Source organism: Oryza glaberrima, chromosome 10 (assembly GCF_000147395.1).
Source record: "Oryza glaberrima chromosome 10, OglaRS2, whole genome shotgun sequence".
NCBI lineage: Eukaryota > Viridiplantae > Streptophyta > Magnoliopsida > Poales > Poaceae > Oryza > Oryza glaberrima.
The window spans coordinates 1037144-1055171 of NC_068335.1; the positions used below are offsets into that span (position 1 = coordinate 1037144).

At 46.5% G+C, this 18028-nt stretch overlaps 3 protein-coding genes across 4 annotated transcripts; 1 reads left to right on the top strand and 2 right to left on the bottom strand.

Moving 5' to 3' along the window:
* Positions 1 to 885: 885 nt before the first annotated feature.
* On the top strand, positions 886 to 3465 carry LOC127753523 (deoxymugineic acid synthase 1-D-like). Its single transcript, XM_052279010.1, has 4 exons — positions 886 to 1345; positions 2343 to 2589; positions 2707 to 2886; positions 3076 to 3465. The coding sequence occupies exons 1-4, from the start codon at positions 990 to 992 to the stop codon at positions 3319 to 3321; spliced, it is 1029 nt and encodes a 342-aa protein (XP_052134970.1). The 5' UTR covers positions 886 to 989; the 3' UTR covers positions 3322 to 3465.
* On the bottom strand, positions 3464 to 7271 carry LOC127753522 (brassinosteroid LRR receptor kinase BRL2). Its single transcript, XM_052279009.1, has one exon. The coding sequence runs from the start codon at positions 7016 to 7018 to the stop codon at positions 3686 to 3688; it is 3333 nt and encodes a 1110-aa protein (XP_052134969.1). The 5' UTR covers positions 7019 to 7271; the 3' UTR covers positions 3464 to 3685.
* An 8646-nt stretch (positions 7272 to 15917) lies between these two features.
* LOC127753044 (barley B recombinant-like protein A) lies at positions 15918 to 17665 on the bottom strand. 2 transcript variants are annotated; one of them, XM_052278503.1, is made up of 2 exons: positions 17525 to 17665; positions 15918 to 17342 (listed from the first exon to the last, which is right to left on the bottom strand). In XM_052278503.1, the coding sequence occupies exon 2, from the start codon at positions 17237 to 17239 to the stop codon at positions 16211 to 16213; it is 1029 nt and encodes a 342-aa protein (XP_052134463.1). In that variant the 5' UTR covers positions 17240 to 17342; positions 17525 to 17665; the 3' UTR covers positions 15918 to 16210. The 2 variants fall into 2 exon arrangements, with proteins under 2 accessions (XP_052134463.1, XP_052134462.1); XM_052278502.1 differs by having other exon boundaries at positions 15918 to 17347.
* Positions 17666 to 18028: the final 363 nt, after the last annotated feature.

Below are 18028 nucleotides of genomic sequence, written 5' to 3' on the forward strand. Positions count from 1 at the left end.
TGGTTCCCTTCTAATCTTCCCGAGAAACCAACCAAAAGTATATGATTAAGTTGCCCCGGGCTCCCTGGGCATTGATCTGGCCCAGGTGGGTTTCCATCCTGCCCACCACGCGGCATATGGTGGGCCTGGCGATCCTCAACCTATCCAAGATAGTACCACGACTATTTTTCTTCTCAGTTGGATAAGTCGGGTGTCACTGGGCAGGCGCGACGCATATCCAGACGCCTGTTGCTCCTAATGACTCAGCGTTAGCGTCTTTTCGACCTCAGGCTGGTTGGGGTTTTCCCCCATAAACATGTTTCATTTATGGCAGTGAACGCTTGCCCACAGCTGGCAGTGGGACACGTTCGCCACTCAACCCAGCCTTCTGGTCGTGCCCCGCGCGTCCCTGAAACAATAGTTCAGCTATCTTCGTTCAAGCTTCTCGAATATATCTTTGATGAAAAGTAGGGTTTATACTTTTACATATTTAAAAACAAAACTTGAATAATACAAATAATCAAAAGTCTGCCTAAAATTCCATGGCGCCAAACATTGAAAACCGGAGAGAGCGTAGTAGTGAATAACATACCAATATGCATATGTATATCATGTTTAACTATAGAACATTTTACCGCTGACAAGTTTTGGGATGGCGATCGAGATTACCGGCCGGCAGCGCGCAACTTACAACCTAATATTTCACTGCTGAAGAAGGAAAATTTGTCCAAGATGCTATAAATTTCCGTGATGCATACATTACGTCTGTTTCTGTGTGTGAAAATACAAGTAGTGACAGTTTTGTGTCGCAGTCGCAACCGCAATCACATTGTGTTATCTTGTCTCCGGCCAGCTCCCAATCATATACCTGTCGCGATGCATGTATGCTACTACTAAATTCGCTGAACTGACGAAGATGAAGCTGACACATGCACCACTCCCTCTCTTTCTCTAAGATCTTTTTACCTCACTCGATCAGGTACGACAGCTAAGCTAGCCATCTATCGTTCATGGCTGGTGGTGGTGTGGGAGCATCGGCGGCGGCGGCGGCGACGATACCAGAGGCGGCGCTGAGGTCCGGCAAGCCGATGCCGCTCGTCGGCATGGGCACCGCGTCGTTCCCGTTGGACGCGTCCCAGCTGCCGGCCACCGTCAGGGACGCCGTCCTGCGAGCGATCGACGCCGGCTACCGCCACTTCGACACGGCGGCGGCGTACGGCACCGAGGCACCCCTGGGGGAGGCCGTGTTGGAGGCCGTGCGCGCCGGCATGGTCGCGTCCCGGGACGACCTCTACATCACCTCTAAGCTCTGGATCTCCGACACCCACCCCGGCCGTGTCTTGCCTGCGCTCAGGAGGACGCTCCGGTACGTCAGCATCATTCACAAACCGACCTCTAAACAATCACTTGTATGTTTATTAATTTAGTGAGAAATTTTAGCTACGTTGCTCCGATAATGATAGAGATCAGTCGACCGGTGGGGGGAGAAAAAAATCGGGCGCTCTCCCCGCCCCCTGCCCCGCGCGCATGCATGACACCTGGGCCCCACCACAATCCCTGCCTCCACCTGCAACAAATCACCTACATATTTTGTAAACCCTCTATTAAGGAAATTTGGTTTATTTTTTGTTCCACTAAAAATGTTTCACTATGTATAGATTTAATGTTGCAGTGAAGTGAAATATTCCATTGCAACGAAAAAACCCACATATTTTGGAAACCCCCTATTAACGTAATTCGTTTTATTTTTTTTTTCCACCGAAAAATGTTTCACCTAGTGTACTTATAATGTTTCACTATGTATGGATCAAATGTTGCACCGAACTGAAACATTCTTTCGCTATTTGCTGAAACATTATTTTTATATAAGGTGAAACAACACCCGATTTAAATGAATGAAACATTTTCGATCTACTTAGTGAAACAATTCCGATATACCTGGTGGAACATCGTGCAACATTTAAAAATAATTCAATAATAAGCTAACTTTTTTCGTCGGAATATATCCATGTGTGATCTTGTTTTGAAAAATTAATTGCGACGAATTTAATGTGCAATCGGATCATAATTTGGATAAGTAATTTAAGAGAAAAATTAGTTTAAAATAGTTTTGCACGTAAATCGGACGCTTCAGCCCCGATTTTTCTCTAAACCGATCGGGAGCCCGACCCGTAGACTCGTCCAGGTTCCTCTCAAAAAATTAATCAATTTTACACTAAAATCATTGATACATCTAAGGTAACTAGTACATAATTGTGTCATGTTTTTAAAATAGAAAATATAGCATTTTTGGTACTTTCTTGAAGATGATAAAATTACCATTATTTTGTTTGTTTTGCGTGAGTCTTCATGTACTACTGCAGGAACCTGCAGATGGTTTACATCGACCTATACCTGATTCACTGGCCAATAAGACTGAGAGTGGAACAAGAAACGCCTTCGCCGGTGTACGACAATGACTTTGTGATGATGGACATGGAGGGAGTTTGGAAGGACATGGAGGAGTGCCAGAGGCTAGGTCTCACCAAAGCCATTGGTGTCAGCAATTTCACCTGCAAGAAGCTTAACACCCTGCTCTCATTTGCAACCATCCCTCCTGCAGCAAATCAGGTATTACTGTACAATACATTATCATCCTATATTTTGTCCCATCATACATATTTTGGAACATATATTGTATTATTAATTGTCGTTGGGATTGCATGCATGACTACAATATATATGCAGGTTGAGATAAACCCCTATTGCCGGCAGAACAAACTAAGGGAGTTTTGTAAGGAGAAAGAAATCCAGCTCTGTGCCTACTCTCCTTTAGGAGCAAGTGGCACTATATGGGGCAGCAATGCCGTCTTGGACTGCCCTGTTCTCAAACATATCGCCGTACAGAAGGGCAAAACGGTTGCCCAGGTACATATATAATGCTACAATACGTCTTAATTTTGGATCAGTTATGATAAACTAAATTTTCAGTGATGTAAAGATAATTTATAGTCGACAAAAAATTCATCAATATCTGTGGTATTGAACACCATGCTATCTATGGCAAAGTTTTTAGGAACAATTCCAATATGTATATAAGTTTCACCGAAATTGCAGGTATGCCTGAGGTGGCTGCATGAGCAAGGCGATTGCATAATCGTCAAGAGCTTCAATGAGAGAAGAATGAGAGAGAACCTCGAAATTTTTGATTGGGAGCTCACCGATGCTGATCGCCAGGAGATAAGCGCCCTCCCGGAATTCAGGGGAAACCGTGATTTCTATGTCCACGAATCTGGCCCATACAAAACCACTGATGAGTTTTGGGATGGCGAGATTACTGGGCCACAACTAAAAACCTGTTAATGGGCTGCTCAAGAGCAATGAATTGTGTTATTGGTCCAATATACCACTGAGTTGTCTTGCTTATATATATTGTGTAACAGCTGAAAGACTAGAATGTACTCTCATTTTTTTCAAATGCAAATCTACCAGTTTTTTGTTCCTAAACGTATTCAAATCCAGTTTGAATTTTTCCCCCCCTAAATTTATTCAAAATTTAGTCATAACTCGGAAATTCCGGAGCTCACAAATGAATAAATCGCATCAAGATTAAACAGCCAACAACAAGGAACATGCATGTCTGGATGCAACATTTGCGTCTTTTTGTGTGTTCGTTTGTGATCATCAGAGATGGTCGATTAATCACAAGCTCTCTGCAGAAATGAATTTATATGGCAGTTGCCGGCGGCGGCGCGTCGAGCTCCCTGAGCATGGCGACCACCTGCAGCATGTTTGGGCGCTTTGAGGGGAAGTCGTCGACGCACTGCAGCGCCATGTCCATGAACCTGGCCATCTCGTCGGCGTCGGCGCCCTCGACGACGAGCTCCGGGTCGAGCACCTCCTTCCCGGCGCCGTCCCCGACCTTCATCTTGACCCAGCCCACGAGGTTGGTGTCCCCGAAGTCGTCCTTGTCGGTGGGGCGGCGGCCGGTGAGCAGCTCGAGGAGGACGACGCCGAAGGAGTAGACGTCCCCCTTCACCGTGCACCGGAAGCTCTGGTAGTACTCCGGCGGCACGTAGCCCGGCGTCCCGGCGAGCGTGCTGACGCTCAGGTGCGTGTCCAGCGCGCTGATGAGGCGGGCCATGCCGAAGTCGGCGACGCGCGCCTCCATGTCGCCGTCGAGGAGCACGTTGCTGGACTTCATGTCGCGGTGGATGATGTGGGGGATGCAGTTGTGGTGGAGGAAGCACAGGCCCCTCGCCGCGCCGCGCGCCACCTTCTTCCGCTGCTCCCACGACATCGCCGGTGATGCCGATCTGCCGCCGTCGCCGTGCAGCGTGTCCTCCAGGCTGCCGTGGCTCATGAACTCGTACACCAGCAGCCGCTCCTCGCCGATCTTGCAGTAGCCGAGGAGGGGGACGAGGTTCTTGTGCTTGATCTTGCCCAGCGTCTCCATCTCCGCCATGAACTCGCGGTCGCCCTGGTAGCTCAGGTGGATCAGCTTCTTGATCGCCACGCACGACCCGTCCTTGAGCGTCGCCTTGAACACCTCGCCGAACCCGCCGGAGCCGATCAGGCTGGCGGCGGAGAAGCCATTGGTGGCCTCGATCAGCTGCGTGAAGGTCAGCTTCCGGAGCTGCCGCTGGAACGTCGCCACGTTGATGCTCAGCGCCTCCTTCTCCGCCTTCCCGAGCTTCCATGTCGTCGCCGTCCGCGTCCCGTCCTGGAGGCTGCTCAGCATCATCGCCGAGCGCACCTCACGCCGCCGCGCCCGCGCCGCCACCGCCCATATCGCCGCCGCGCACGCCAGCCCGGCCGACACCAGCACGGCGAGGATCACGCCGTTGGCCCACGTCGCCACGGCGCGCCGTGGGGGCGGATCCGTCGACGCCGCGGCGGCGAGCCCGGACATGGTCGCCGTCGGGAGGCGGTCGCCGCAGGGCTCCAGCGGCATGCCGCACAGCCCCGGGTTGCCGGCGTACTGGCTCGCCGGCAGCGTGCTGAGCTGGCCCCGCTGCGGGATCTCGCCGGAGAGGTTGTTGTCGGAGACGTCGATCTGGACGAGGAAGGAGAGGTTGGAGAAGGAGTCCGGGATGCCGCCCTGCAGCCGGTTGCGCGACACGTCGAACACGCCGAGGTTGCGGAGGCGGCCGAGCGACGCCGGGATCTCGCCGGTGAGGTTGTTCCGCGCCAGGTCGAGCACCTGGAGCACGACCATGTCGCCCAACTCCTCGGGGATCTCGCCGTCGAGGCTGTTGTACGAGAGGTCGAGGTACTCCAGCGTCTGGTACCGCGTCCACCCGCTCACGGCGGCGCCGGAGTAGAGCCGCGTGAAGTCGCAGCTCTTGAGGGTGGGCACCTGCAGCAGCCGCTCCGGCCGGATTCCGGCGAACTCCAGCAATCCCCCAACTCCCTTGCACGAGTTGCCGACGTTGCGGACGAACGCCAGCGTGTTCCCGGACAGGATGCCGCTGAGCGGCGTGGAGCCGAGCTGGCGGCCGAGGCGGCGAGGGATCTCGCCGGTGAGGCGGTTGCTGTTGAGGTCCAGCCACATGAGGCTGCTGCAGTTGCCGAGCTCGACGGGGATCTCGCCGGCGAGGCTGTTGTTCGCCAGCTGCAGCACGGCGAGGCGGGACAGCCGCCCGAACTCCGGCCGGATGGTGCCGGTGATCTGGTTGCTCGTCAGCGACACCCACTCGAGACCGGTGCAGTTGAAGAGCTCGGCGGGGATGTCGCCGCCGATGAAGTTGTTGTTCAGGATCAGCGTGCGGAGATTCCGGCATTGCCCGAGCTCCGCCGGAATCCGGCCGTCGAGGCCATTGAACCACATCACCAGCTTCTCCAGGGCGCGGAGCCGGCCGAGCTCCGGCGGGATCGGGCCGCGCAGGTAGTTGATGCTGAAGTCGATCACCCGCAGCCGCGAGCAGTTGGACAAGCCCGCCGGGATCGTGCCGGCGACGAGGTTGTCCGGCAGCCGGAGCTCCTCCAGCGCCGCGCCGGGCGAGCAGAGCTCGGCCGGGAGCGCGCCGGAGATCTTGTTGCTGCTCAGGTCGGCGACGCGGAGGTTCTTGCAGTGGGCGATGGTGTCCGGGAGCGAGCCGGAGATGAAGTTGTTGCTGAGGAGGAGGCTCTCCACCGCCGTGAGGTTGCCGAGCACGGCGGCCGGGATCCCGCCGGAGACGTTGTTGTTGGCGACGTCGAGCACCCGGAGCGCGTGGCACGACGACAGCGACTCCGGGATGGAGCCGGAGATGTTGTTGCTCGAGACACGGAGAACGCGCAGCGACGCGCACGCGTTCCTCCCGAGGCCGGGCGGGATGGCGCCGGTGAGGTGATTCCACGACACGTCGAGCACCTCGAGCCCCGCGATGGCGCCGATGCCCTCCGGTATCGCGCCGGCGAGGCCGTTGTACGACAGGTTGAGCGTCGTGAGGCCCGCGCAGCCGGACAGCGACGGCGGGATGGCGCCGGTGAAGCGGTTGCCGGACAGGTCGAGGACGGCCAGCGTCGCGGGGAGCGACACGCCGGAGATGTCGCCGGACATGTTGTTGCCGGACACGTCGAACGACCGGATATTGCTCGCCAGGAGCATCCCGGGAAGCTCGCCGGTGAGGTTGTTCCTCGCGAGGCTGACATCGGTGAGGTTGGGGTAACACGCCAGAAAGCCATCGGGGAGCCGGCCGGCGAGGCCGCCATCGGAGAGGTCGAGCTGCAGCAGCGCGCGCGGGAGCTTAACCAGGTCACCGGCATCAACGTGCAGCTCGCCATTGCCGGAGAGGTTCAACCTGCACAACGTGTCGAGACCAGAGAGGGCGGCAAGCTCGGCGCGCCCGGCGAGGCCGCCGGCGGCGAGGTCGAGCTCCGTCACCCTGCCGTCGCCGTTGCACGTCACGCCACGCCAGCGACATGGACCAGGATCCACCCACGACGAGAGGACTCCTCTAGGATCCTTGTGGACGAACGCCTTGAAGCGGAGGAGCGCCGCCGCATCGGTTTCCGCCGCCGCCGACGACGACGACACGTAGATCGAGGAGAGGAGAAGTGGGATGAGAATGTCCATTTGGCATGTGGATGCAATGTTGGGACAATGAGGATGGATGGATGGAGAAGAAAAGAGTGACAGAGGGTGAGTGAGAGCAAGTGTTGTGTTGGTCACTCTTGATGATGATCAGTGGTTTACAAAGAAAGATGATGGCTTATGGTGTGTAATCCTCTGCTTTTGAGAGATAAAGATGGCTTTTTCTCTTCTTTTTTTTTTTGAAGTGGTGTTTATAAAACATCACCAGTTAAGGGTGCTTTGGTACACTTTTGTGTTTGTGAGTTGGATTGATACTGCCTTGGACAACTATCAGTGTAGGTGGGTTTTATAGGGGATTTTGGTCCAGGAAACATTCCTTTGGATTACTTTTCAAATCAAAGGAAGAAGAGCTGGCCCAAATGTAGTTTGCCAAAATTTTAGCCTGAAGTTGCCTTTTTTTCTTCTTTACTGTATTTGCTACTCCTGTACAAAAGTTTTTTTTTAAGTCTTTTCTCCTAATATGAAACGGCAGAACTCCTGCTCGCCTCCTCGAAAAAAAGTTTTTTTATTCAGTTTATGTGGAAAATGAATTGTTTTCAGTGAAATTCCTAAGCGCCAAAGTAGCCATCAGGGGTTTCCTTGCCTTCATACAATGATCATATAAGCAGGGGAAAAGTACGAATTACCCCCTCCCCCGGCCCGAACTATCGCGGTCATCCGAATTACCCCCTGAACCATAAAACCGGACATTCTTCACCCCAACTATGCAAACCGGACGAATTACCCCCCTACTCAATCTGCGGTGATTTTGGTCTACGTGCCGTACACGTGGTAGTCCAGTCAACATTCTATTTATTAAAAAAATGTGGGACCCACGTGTCATACTCTTCGACTCTTCCTCTCTCTCACTTTTCCTCTCTATCTATGTCTCATTCTTCCTCTCTCTCTCTCTATCACGGGGCAGCGGCGGCGGGGGAGGAGCATGGCGGCAGAGCGAGGTGAGGCGAGCGCGGCGGCACGCTCTTCCTCCTGCCCTTGGGCCCGGTTCTCTACGCCGGCGCCGGCGCATCGCCGGCGGACGAGGAGAGGCGTGAGACGGACGGGGAGCGAGGCGCGGGGAGGTAGGACGAGACGCGGCTCGATGGCTCAAAAGAGGAGCCGCGGTGGCAGTGGTGTCCCACCGCACGTTCACGACGAGGAGGAGGAGCCCGCCGCCCACCGCAGTCCCTGCGTGCCATCGGCAACCGCGTGCCAACGACGAGGAGGAGGAGCCCGCAGTAGCGGCGGTGTCCCACCGCGTGTCCCCATGCGCCACAGCTGAGGAGGAGGCCGCTGCCCACCACGCGTCCCCACGCGCCCACGACGAGGAGGACGAGCCCATCGCCCACCGCGCGTCCCCGCGTGCCCGGTCGGCCTCCGCCTCCGTCGCCGGCCGCCATCGTCCTCGGGCCCCCTCCGCCACCCACAACTGGCTCCGCCCCCTACTCGCCGCCGTCCTTACCTCACCAATAGCATCAAAGAGTCACTGGAGTCGGAGTCCTCCACCTAGGTAGCTCCGCCGCCACGCTCCTCCATCGTCTCCGCCTCCACGCGGACGTCCGCACCGTCCGCGCCACCGTCTGCGCCATCCTTGCCGACCGCCTATCCCCGTGCCATCCTCGCCAACCGCCCACTCCCACCGCCCGTCCTTGCCGTGCGCGCTGCGTGAGAGAGAAAAGAGCGAGAGAGAGAATAGAAAGAGAGAGGAAGAAGAGTATGATAGGTGGGCCCCACATTTGTTTTATTAAATAAAATGCTGACTAGATTACCACGCGTGCGCCACTGGTAACGCGAAAAACACATACTAGCCTAGGAGATATTGTTTGGTTGGTAGAGATCATTCATTGTTAACATCCACGTTAGACAAAACCGCTCCGGATTAGGTCGAGGGGGGTAATTTGTCTGATATTGAAAATTCAGGGTGAACGATGACTGGTTTTTGGGTTTAGGGGGTGTAATTCGAACGATCATGATAGTTCGGGAGGGGGGTAATTCGTACTTTTTCCTATAAGCAGAGACAAGTGCACAGAGGATGCATAAAATCTGACTCGGATTTTCTTTTTCTTTGAGAAACCTCTGGATTCATATCATCGAGTAAATAGCTGAGAAAATCTCATGTACAAAATAAAAAAAACATGTGTGGGACAGTAAGGAGGAACTTAATGTCAATTTATTAAGGCATTGTTTAGATCCCAAAAAAATTTGGTCAAAAACATCACATCAAATGTTTGGACATATGCATGGGACATTAAATGTGGGAAAAAACCAATTGCACAATTTACATGTAAATTGCGAGACGAATCTTTTGAGGCTAATTACACCATAATTTGACAATGTGATGCGACATTAAATATTTGCTAATGACGGATTAATTAGGTTTAATAAATTCGTCTCGCAGTTTACAGACGGAATATGTAATTTGTTTTATTATTAGTCTACGTTTAATACTTCAAATATACGTCTGTATACTTCGAAAACTTTATGCCCAAACAACTAAACACACGGCCACACCCTAACCAGGGTGAAAGCGTCCTTGGAGAACCAAAAGCAGACCGCGAGCGGTACATCGATCAATGTACAGTCCCAATTTCAGAGCCAAAAATTATATTTGATTTAATATACTCTAAAAAAAATTTAACCGACACATAAGCATTTTTTATGTTGATACGATATGGAAAACCTTTAACAGAGTTCAGACACATATCTATTTGTGCAGAATAATGTTTAACGAGTAACATCAGTGATTGTGTCTCTGGTTGAGTGGGGAGATCTGTATTATATTACTTGTCACCAGATGTGATGTTAGAAAAAGGGATTTTTAAAGTTCCTGCAAATATATATTTTTGTGTGCATATCAAGGTTGCTTTGCTTAGGGATCAATGGGAAATCATGTGTGTGCATGGGAAAGGCAGAATTGTGCTGCATGCACTCAGAAAGTTAAGGGGAGAAAATTCAGTGGTCCATCACAGACAGGAGGGCTACCAGGGGAGGGACATCACATCAACTTCTTTAAAAAAATTCCTATTGGCATTAGAGATGATAATGCTCCCCTCTTTACTCTGCTTCCTATTAGGGCCCTTGTGATTTAATAATTTCTATCTTCATTATTATTGCACTTTATATGTGATAAGATCATGTTTTTTGTCTGTTATGTTTTATTAGGGATGGAGAAACAAAATTGAATATGATAATATTTATGCGAGTATATATTCAGTTTCATATGTAAAGAGTTATGTAATCCTCTATGAACTAAGTAGCAAACTACATATAAAGGAAATGTATGGTAGGCAAGGCCTTATATATATTCATCTATAAATGAGTGGTATTTTATCAAATTAATTCTTCTTTTTACTCTGGAAATTAACTTCTCTAGGAGTGTACTGATGCTGCGCATAACAGCATATGGCACCAATATTCTACCCGCATCAAGTTGGTGTTCTTGTTCTTATTAATTCTTAATTGGTAGGGTGTAGATCAAGGTTGGATGAAGTACATAATTCGCACGTTGGATATCATGAATAATCCGTGCTAAAGATATATCCTTAAGTGGTTTTAATTATGGAGATCATTTCACACGGCCTCATCCCAATCTCGTTTACTAATGATGTTCTTAACTTCAATGTGTTCCCTTCTTCTTTTCTTTTTCTTTGGGTCAATTAGGTTAGATTCATGTAGTCCAATGGCATTCCAATTAACAAAATTCTATTATTTAAGATTGTTAAGCATAATTTATCTATTAATCTTCAATAAAGTAATTATTTGATTTCATGGTTGTGAACTCAATAACTAGAATTCTAATAATTAAGGTGCTATTATTTTTGTAGAAAATGCACGCACACCATTACGCGTGCATATTAAATAAATTTCCAGATTATCACACACTATTCAGAGAAAAAGGTCTGGCGTCCTATATATATCAATTTTAGAATTCTCAGTACAGAAATATGGAAAGCATTTAGGGGAAAAAATTGTACAAAAACTTGGCAGGTCAACATCATTAAACATCTCATGGTCCTATGTGACATGTATCATTGAGCACATTGGGTACCGACGATGCATCAATAGATACTAGACCTAGACATGGTGAATGTGATGTTTATGTACATAGTATACTTAATTTGCTCAAATAATTAACATTAACTTGCATGTGTACGTCATATTATGCATGTCATACATCCCACTAATGGTGGTAAAATACAAGTAAATTAACAAGGGTGGTCATGTCCCCTTTGAGTGCTCAAAGTCACTTTTATGCTTTGGCGCCGCACGTGTAATCATAATTACCCCCACAAGCATTAGTGTTGGCAAATCCAATTAACAAATGCAACATTGCTAACTTCTGACGATTTGGATGTCGGGATTGATGTTGTGGAAGAAACATATCTAATCATCATATCAGTATGGAGCATCTAAACAGTACACTACAAATGTGGCTATGTTTCTGATGAGATCCATGCAGGCATGTGTGATATTCAATTAAAAAACTAAAAAGAAGATAGGTGTTGTTCATAACTGATGGCAAGTCTCAAAAACTTTAATGAGAAATAAAAAAGAGAGAAACTAACTAAAAATAATTTAGGAGTGTGCAACAATTTCCTCTTCTTTTTGTTGAGGCAAAAACAATTTTCTAACTGGAGTGGAATTGTTATGGAGATATGTACCAAAATCCTAGATGTACAACTTGTGCGTTGCTATTGAAGTTGCATATATCTCCAAATTATGCGGGTAAATACTACCTTATATTTCTTGACACAAATTAAAATCTTTTACCTGCAGAGAATATGGTTAATTATTTGTTTGCAATACCAGTATATATCTTATACCTTCATATATGGAATCTGTTGTTTCTCACAGAACAATAATCTTCAGAGTTGAATCTGAAACTGAAACCAAAATGTTGAGAATTTTTTAGGAAAAAATAGTAAATATTAGATCAAAGGGAATTACATTCATGATGGCGTCTCTGCCCGCATGCTTGATGCATCACATCCACAAGCTAAGATGCCTCCCTTTAATTACTTTGATGACTAGTTTACTGCTGCTATTATAACCTTTGCGATTGCAAAGCACCTTTGATTTCATCCTGCCATGTGCACGCATTGCCTTTTACTACTACTCAGTCTCCATGCTTTCTCGATTTATAGACTGATAGGCGTAGGAGACTACATATTCTCATCTACTAGGAACTCTGGAACATTCAAGTTTGGAAGAGAGAAATTTTACATGAATTTTAATGAAACTTCCATAATTTTGTGCATGATTTCCACACGAATCTCATATTGAGGCATGCCTGAAAAAAATAAGCTGAATTGTAAAAGATGATCACTCAAATTACCTAGGAATATTTTGAGCTCAGGTGAGGCAATTGACTTATATAGATCAGTCGGAACGATCCACAATCCAATCAGTTTCGGTAAAATGCCATTTGTGAGGAGCACTTTTGTTTACCATTTGTTAATTAATTACTATTTGTCGCTTGATTGATCGACATGTTACTGCTATTACCGAAAGCGAAAAGGAGGCATTTGCTTTACCTTTGCTAGCTTTGGTCAAACAACATTATCATAATTTCCTTTAGAAAGTAACCTTTCTCATATAGTTTGTTCCTACCAGTTTGCAATCGCCTCTTTTTGGCTAGCTTAGTTGGCATCTCAAAAGGAACAAAATTAACCTTTATTACAGCACCTCGAAGCAGCATTCTTTGACCTACCATATATAGTAAATTGTTCTCATGAGTAGCAGGCTATCAGTGGATGTCATGATCAGTAATCACCTGTCAATTCGTTAAATTGATAAAAGTAACTTGGGATAATTCAGTTCAATTAACAACGAAAGAGAAAGCTCATCTCACTGTCTTCTGAGCTCTATATCACTGTGTATCTTACTAAGAGTTTAATATTATTAACTTGCAAGATAATCCTATCCTACTTACTATTACCTCTGCCAAAAAAAAAATGTGCCCAATAAAGAACCAACATGCTAATTAGTTTGGTCATCTCTGGAAGTTGTTACCAGTTCCAGCTCCTTTTTAGAAGTTGGAGAATGGAGATCCACATGACACCACATTATTACTAATAAGGTTGAATGATGTGATGCATATTAAGGTAAGTCTAGTCATGATTTGAGCCTAAAAAATCATTATATGCGCATGTTTTTCATTCCGTTTTACTGAAAGTACTATAAATTGGATCTTGAAAAATTACAATTGCAACTCCAGATGTGCAACTGCATAATGCTGCCTAGATTCTACAGTACACCCTCTGTCCAAAAGAAAAAAAATCAACTTCTAGGGATAAATTAAATTTGACAAGTCCCCAGAAGTCCAAATTCGTTCAAATTCATCCCTAAAAGTAATGTTTTACCTTTTTTTTCTTTTTTTTTTAATGGAGTAGTATGGCTTTAGATGTGTAGGACCAGAGCCTAACGAGTTACTTCAATGCGATATTTGAAACGTATTAAATACAATCCATTCTTCATCTTATGAATTTATTACTGTTTATGCTCTAGAAATATAAGTATAGCTTAATATGTGAACAAACTTGAACACATATGCTATTAGATATTATATCTCTGCATGTTAATAGGCTCTGATCGATGAAACCGTTGGTCAATCAGTAGTACATGGTGGGAAGGGAAGACACACAAATCAGTTTGGACTTCTGAAGTCTGAACCTCATTGCCGTGTGCTGAAACGTGGCCAATACAGATCCCTTTGGTCCTTGGAGAGTTGCACAAACAATATTTTCCATAAGTTAAAATGCAAAAACTTGCCCAGTTTTAGCCGCAGCTATAGTTCACCTGATTAGAGCTGCTTTTGTTTATTTCTTCTATACAATACTAATAAATAATAATCTTTTGTACAACAAAACAATACGCATTCGATGTAAACTGCTCAGGGAGGCAGGCTAACTAGTGCAAAATGCATCAGAATGGATGAATGATGACCAGGATTCGATATATCTCAGCATAAGTAACAATGAAGCCATGTGAAGACCACACGAGACAATGAAATGACCAAATGGAAGAACAATCATATATAGATAGAATAAAAGTGTAATTATTCATTTTGTAGCTTCAAGATACGTAGTGTCACACTCTCATTGTTTAGAACACATCAAGTATGAACAGTTGTGAAAACCATATCACATCATATACACAAAATTCCATGGCAATTATGATGGGAATACTGCTGCTTCCATGGTAACTGTGGAAGCAATGAGAAACATCACAGTGAAAACTATTTGCAGCTACATCTCAGCCTGATCATCAACTCTAGCCTGATGATGCATTGCATTTGCATCTCAGCAAGCTAAACATAGCATACTTTTCTTTCAAAAAATAAAAAAAAATGTACAACGATCAACAAATGCAGATAATAGATCTACATACATCGGTCTGGCGCATGCACACCAACAGGACAGATCAAGAAAAACAGCAGTGGCTAGCATGTATGGAACTAGAGTACATGTACAGATCACCCAAGACAACATTCCCAGATGTACGATGATGATGCTGATAAATAGCACACTCTGCTATCGCAATTCGCAATAGCTCAAGTTATAACGTTTCACACATATCATATCAGTGAACTATATCTATCACAATAGCTCTAGTATTGGCAGGATTAGCTTCTATTTGCTCAGAATTACATTATTTTCCTAATGGCTTCATAGACTACCAAATATTTTGCACAATAATTTTATTGAGTATTTACTTTTTACAAAAAGGTGCTGTCCATTGTTTGTGGCACTCAAGGCCTCTAAAAGATATGTGCAAACATTCAATATTCTCATGTAACACTGCAATTTAGGCAACACGAAACTAGCAGCAACCCACATTTCAGCATACATGAAGTTGGAAAGAAAATAGCTTTTGTGATAATTAATTATCTAACATTTCATATAATTCTGATGCTCATTAATCATCATCGTTCATTTTCATATCAGCATTCTAATTATTATAGTACTTTATTATAAAAAAGGAAATTGCTGAATCATAACATCATTTATTACAAATGGCACCACTTTCTCTGTAATCTACAATTAGAAAAAATAGAGAACATGCATACCTTATAATGCAATTAGCCTTGACAGAGCTATGGCGTGACTAGAGTTAAATTGCCCTAGTAGACAGGATCAACATTTTGAATGCATAACATGTGAAATATTACTGTATTTTTTGAAGGTTCAGGTATGCAGATAGCTTGAAATCTTGCAGCATAATAGAGCAGAATATGTTCAAACTAGACAGGTAATTTTCTTTATCCCAAAAACGATCATCAAATCAAAAAATAATAGAATGTCATTGCAATATTTTGACTGCTGTTTACTGTTTGCACAAAGTTGATTAAACAAAGTGCTGAGTTTGAAACATAGGACTTAGATTACTAGCCAAGAATTGCCTCCTAAAGAAGAGCAAATAATAACACATGGACTTAAAGGGTAATCACTAAATAGCAAAGATTTGACATCAATGGTCCCAGAGTTCCATCAACGTACAAGGCAGCACTAAAGGCATGTTACATTAGACAAGTGGCAAAAGACATTCCTCAGAATTTATTCTAAAAATTCTTCATTCCAAGGGACTTCGGAATAATAGAGTCTGACAGAGATTTGAGCACATCAAATGAAATTGGCAAGAACCTTGCTCACAGTAAAGATATTATTAGAACTGGTTAAGTAATGCAGATTAGGTACAGAACCTTTGCCCACATGCATCATGCATGCAAACATCAGTTCAATAAAAGAAAAGACATGTATATATAGGCTATATAAACTTTGCATGCATACAGAACACAGCATGAAAAAGATAACGTTTCTACTTCATGAGATAGCAACTATACTTTATTCTGTAAAACATCCAGGCATTGCAATGGAACATTGTATAACAGAAGACTTAAGCATAATGAGAAACGTTGAACAGATTAACTTTCATGCCACCTAAATTAGAGATTGTCGCATTACACTGCTACTTGTAAAGATAATGATAAAGATACATGCAGATAGCCACCAGACAGGTCAGCACCCAGGTCACAGATGAGGCATGTATACTACTGCGAAGGGACAGGACATGGCTAAAACCTACACCTAAAAGGATTCTGCAGTTTGTAATCTAGAGTACATACAGACAATTACTCAGACCAAACAGCTGCAGAGCAACCTACAAAGCCAACAAATTTTAGAATTTCATTGTCTTTTACCTTATGGTAACAAACTTGTTTGTTCCATGCTTCGCCCAGAAGGTCTTCAGGTCAATCGGATTATTAAGATTATAACCTTCACCAGCAAGCTTCTCAAGTACTTTCTTGAACGCACCATGGCTCATCTTCCTGCCTGCGATTCGTGCACCACGGCGCTTCGTACTCATTGGCAGTGGGTACGTTGAGATGGTGGTTGTGCAGCACGCAGATTGCCAACCACCTGCACCCCACCGATAGCACTGCTGTGGTGCGCCCGTGCAAGAACAAATGGGCGTCGGTATCCTTGAGAGGTCCAAATCAATACCATTAATTACCATTCCTATATTCTTCCTGGGACCCCTTCTCCGTGGTGCTGGTGCATTGGGTGGTGCGCCATCCTCACGAGGAGCAGCAGACTTCTTGGGCTTCTTAGCCCTTGGTACCTTGGGTTGGCGGCCCTGCTGCCGCTTCTTGGGAGGTGGTGGCTCATCAATAACAGGTACATTTTCCTCGATCAATGGCGAGGAAATGCATTCCTCTTTTGGCTGTTGAGGCAGTGGTGGGGGTTGCGGTTGAGGCTCTGTTTGCTGCTGCATCATCTGCAGGGTATGCGTACCGGGGATCATCCCATAGCCCACTGGGTCATGATGCGCAATGTGCGAAGAACCATGGCCAACAGTGAGATTGTGAAGAACCTTGTGCTCGCGGGGGTGATGATGTTGCTGCTGCTGTTGCGGGTGCATCCACATGTCACTGCGCACGAAGTTCATCGGCATTGAAGGGGGAGCCTCCGTGGCAGGAGGAGGAGGCATAGCACCACCATTGGCATTGCCATTGGCGCCGCAGTCACGCGGGTGATGGGGCTGATGGTGGTGGTGCGGGACATGCTGCTGCTGATGCTGATGATGCAGGAAGGGGCTACCAGAGAGCAGCTGCTTGGTGTCACGGTCAGCAGGCACCGATGACATGAGCTGCAGGCCGAGGTTCCTCGCCGGCGACTCGAAGAATCCTCCCCATCTTATGCTCATGCTGGCGTCGTCGTCCATCTCGCCGCCGCCGCCACCGAATCCTACAGACCACCCGCCGGATTCGAACAAGAGTGGCGCTGCACAGGGGCGGCTCCAACGTCGGACATCCCAGAAATTAAATCTTTTCTTTAGAGAAACAAAGAAACTGCTATTAGTATCGCATTACGAACAAATCAAGATAAAAGCTTTCCAGATCCAGATCTACAACAGAAGCTACGTACTACCTAGGGTTAACGCACAGAAATTCATTCGAGAAAAAAAATTCGAAAAAAAAAATGTGCGTAACGAGGGGCGGATGCTCACCAGGACGCGATACAGGAGGAACGGACGGCGGCGGCGGCGGCGGTGGTCTCTGCTCGGCGGGTGGATGCAGATCGGCGCCGGAGACGGAGGGGGAAGAAATATCCTCCAAGAAGAGAAGGAGAAGAAGAATGAATTTTTCTTTTTTTTCACTTTTTTGTTAATAGAATAGATATAAAGGTGGGAGGGATATATAGTTGGACCGAGCCGGACTGTAGGAGGCCCAGCCTGGCCCATCCAAGCGACACCACCATACTGTTTTGGGATGAAATAAGTTCACTGAAGGTCCTTTATCTTCAGAAATATTGAACATCCATCTTTCAAAACCGGGTTAAATAAGGCCCTGTGTTGTTCCCAAACAAAAATTTTTCACCCTGTCACATCAAATATTTGGGCACATGCATGGAGTATTAAATATAAATAAAAAAAGTAATTACACAGGTTGCGTGTAAATTGCGAGATGAATCTTTTAAGCCTAATTACGCCATGATTTGACAACGTGGTGCT

Coding starts and splice junctions, on each gene's coding strand:
- LOC127753044 (XM_052278503.1), bottom strand. CDS start 17,239: ATGGACGACGACGCCAGCATGAGCATAAGATGGGGAGGATTCTTCGAG.
- LOC127753523 (XM_052279010.1), top strand. CDS start 990: ATGGCTGGTGGTGGTGTGGGAGCATCGGCGGCGGCGGCGGCGACGATA. Junction 1,346..2,342: donor GCGCTCAGGAGGACGCTCCG/GTACGTCAGCAT, acceptor GTACTACTGCAG/GAACCTGCAGATGGTTTACA. Junction 2,590..2,706: donor TCCCTCCTGCAGCAAATCAG/GTATTACTGTAC, acceptor ATATATATGCAG/GTTGAGATAAACCCCTATTG.
- LOC127753522 (XM_052279009.1), bottom strand. CDS start 7,018: ATGGACATTCTCATCCCACTTCTCCTCTCCTCGATCTACGTGTCGTCG.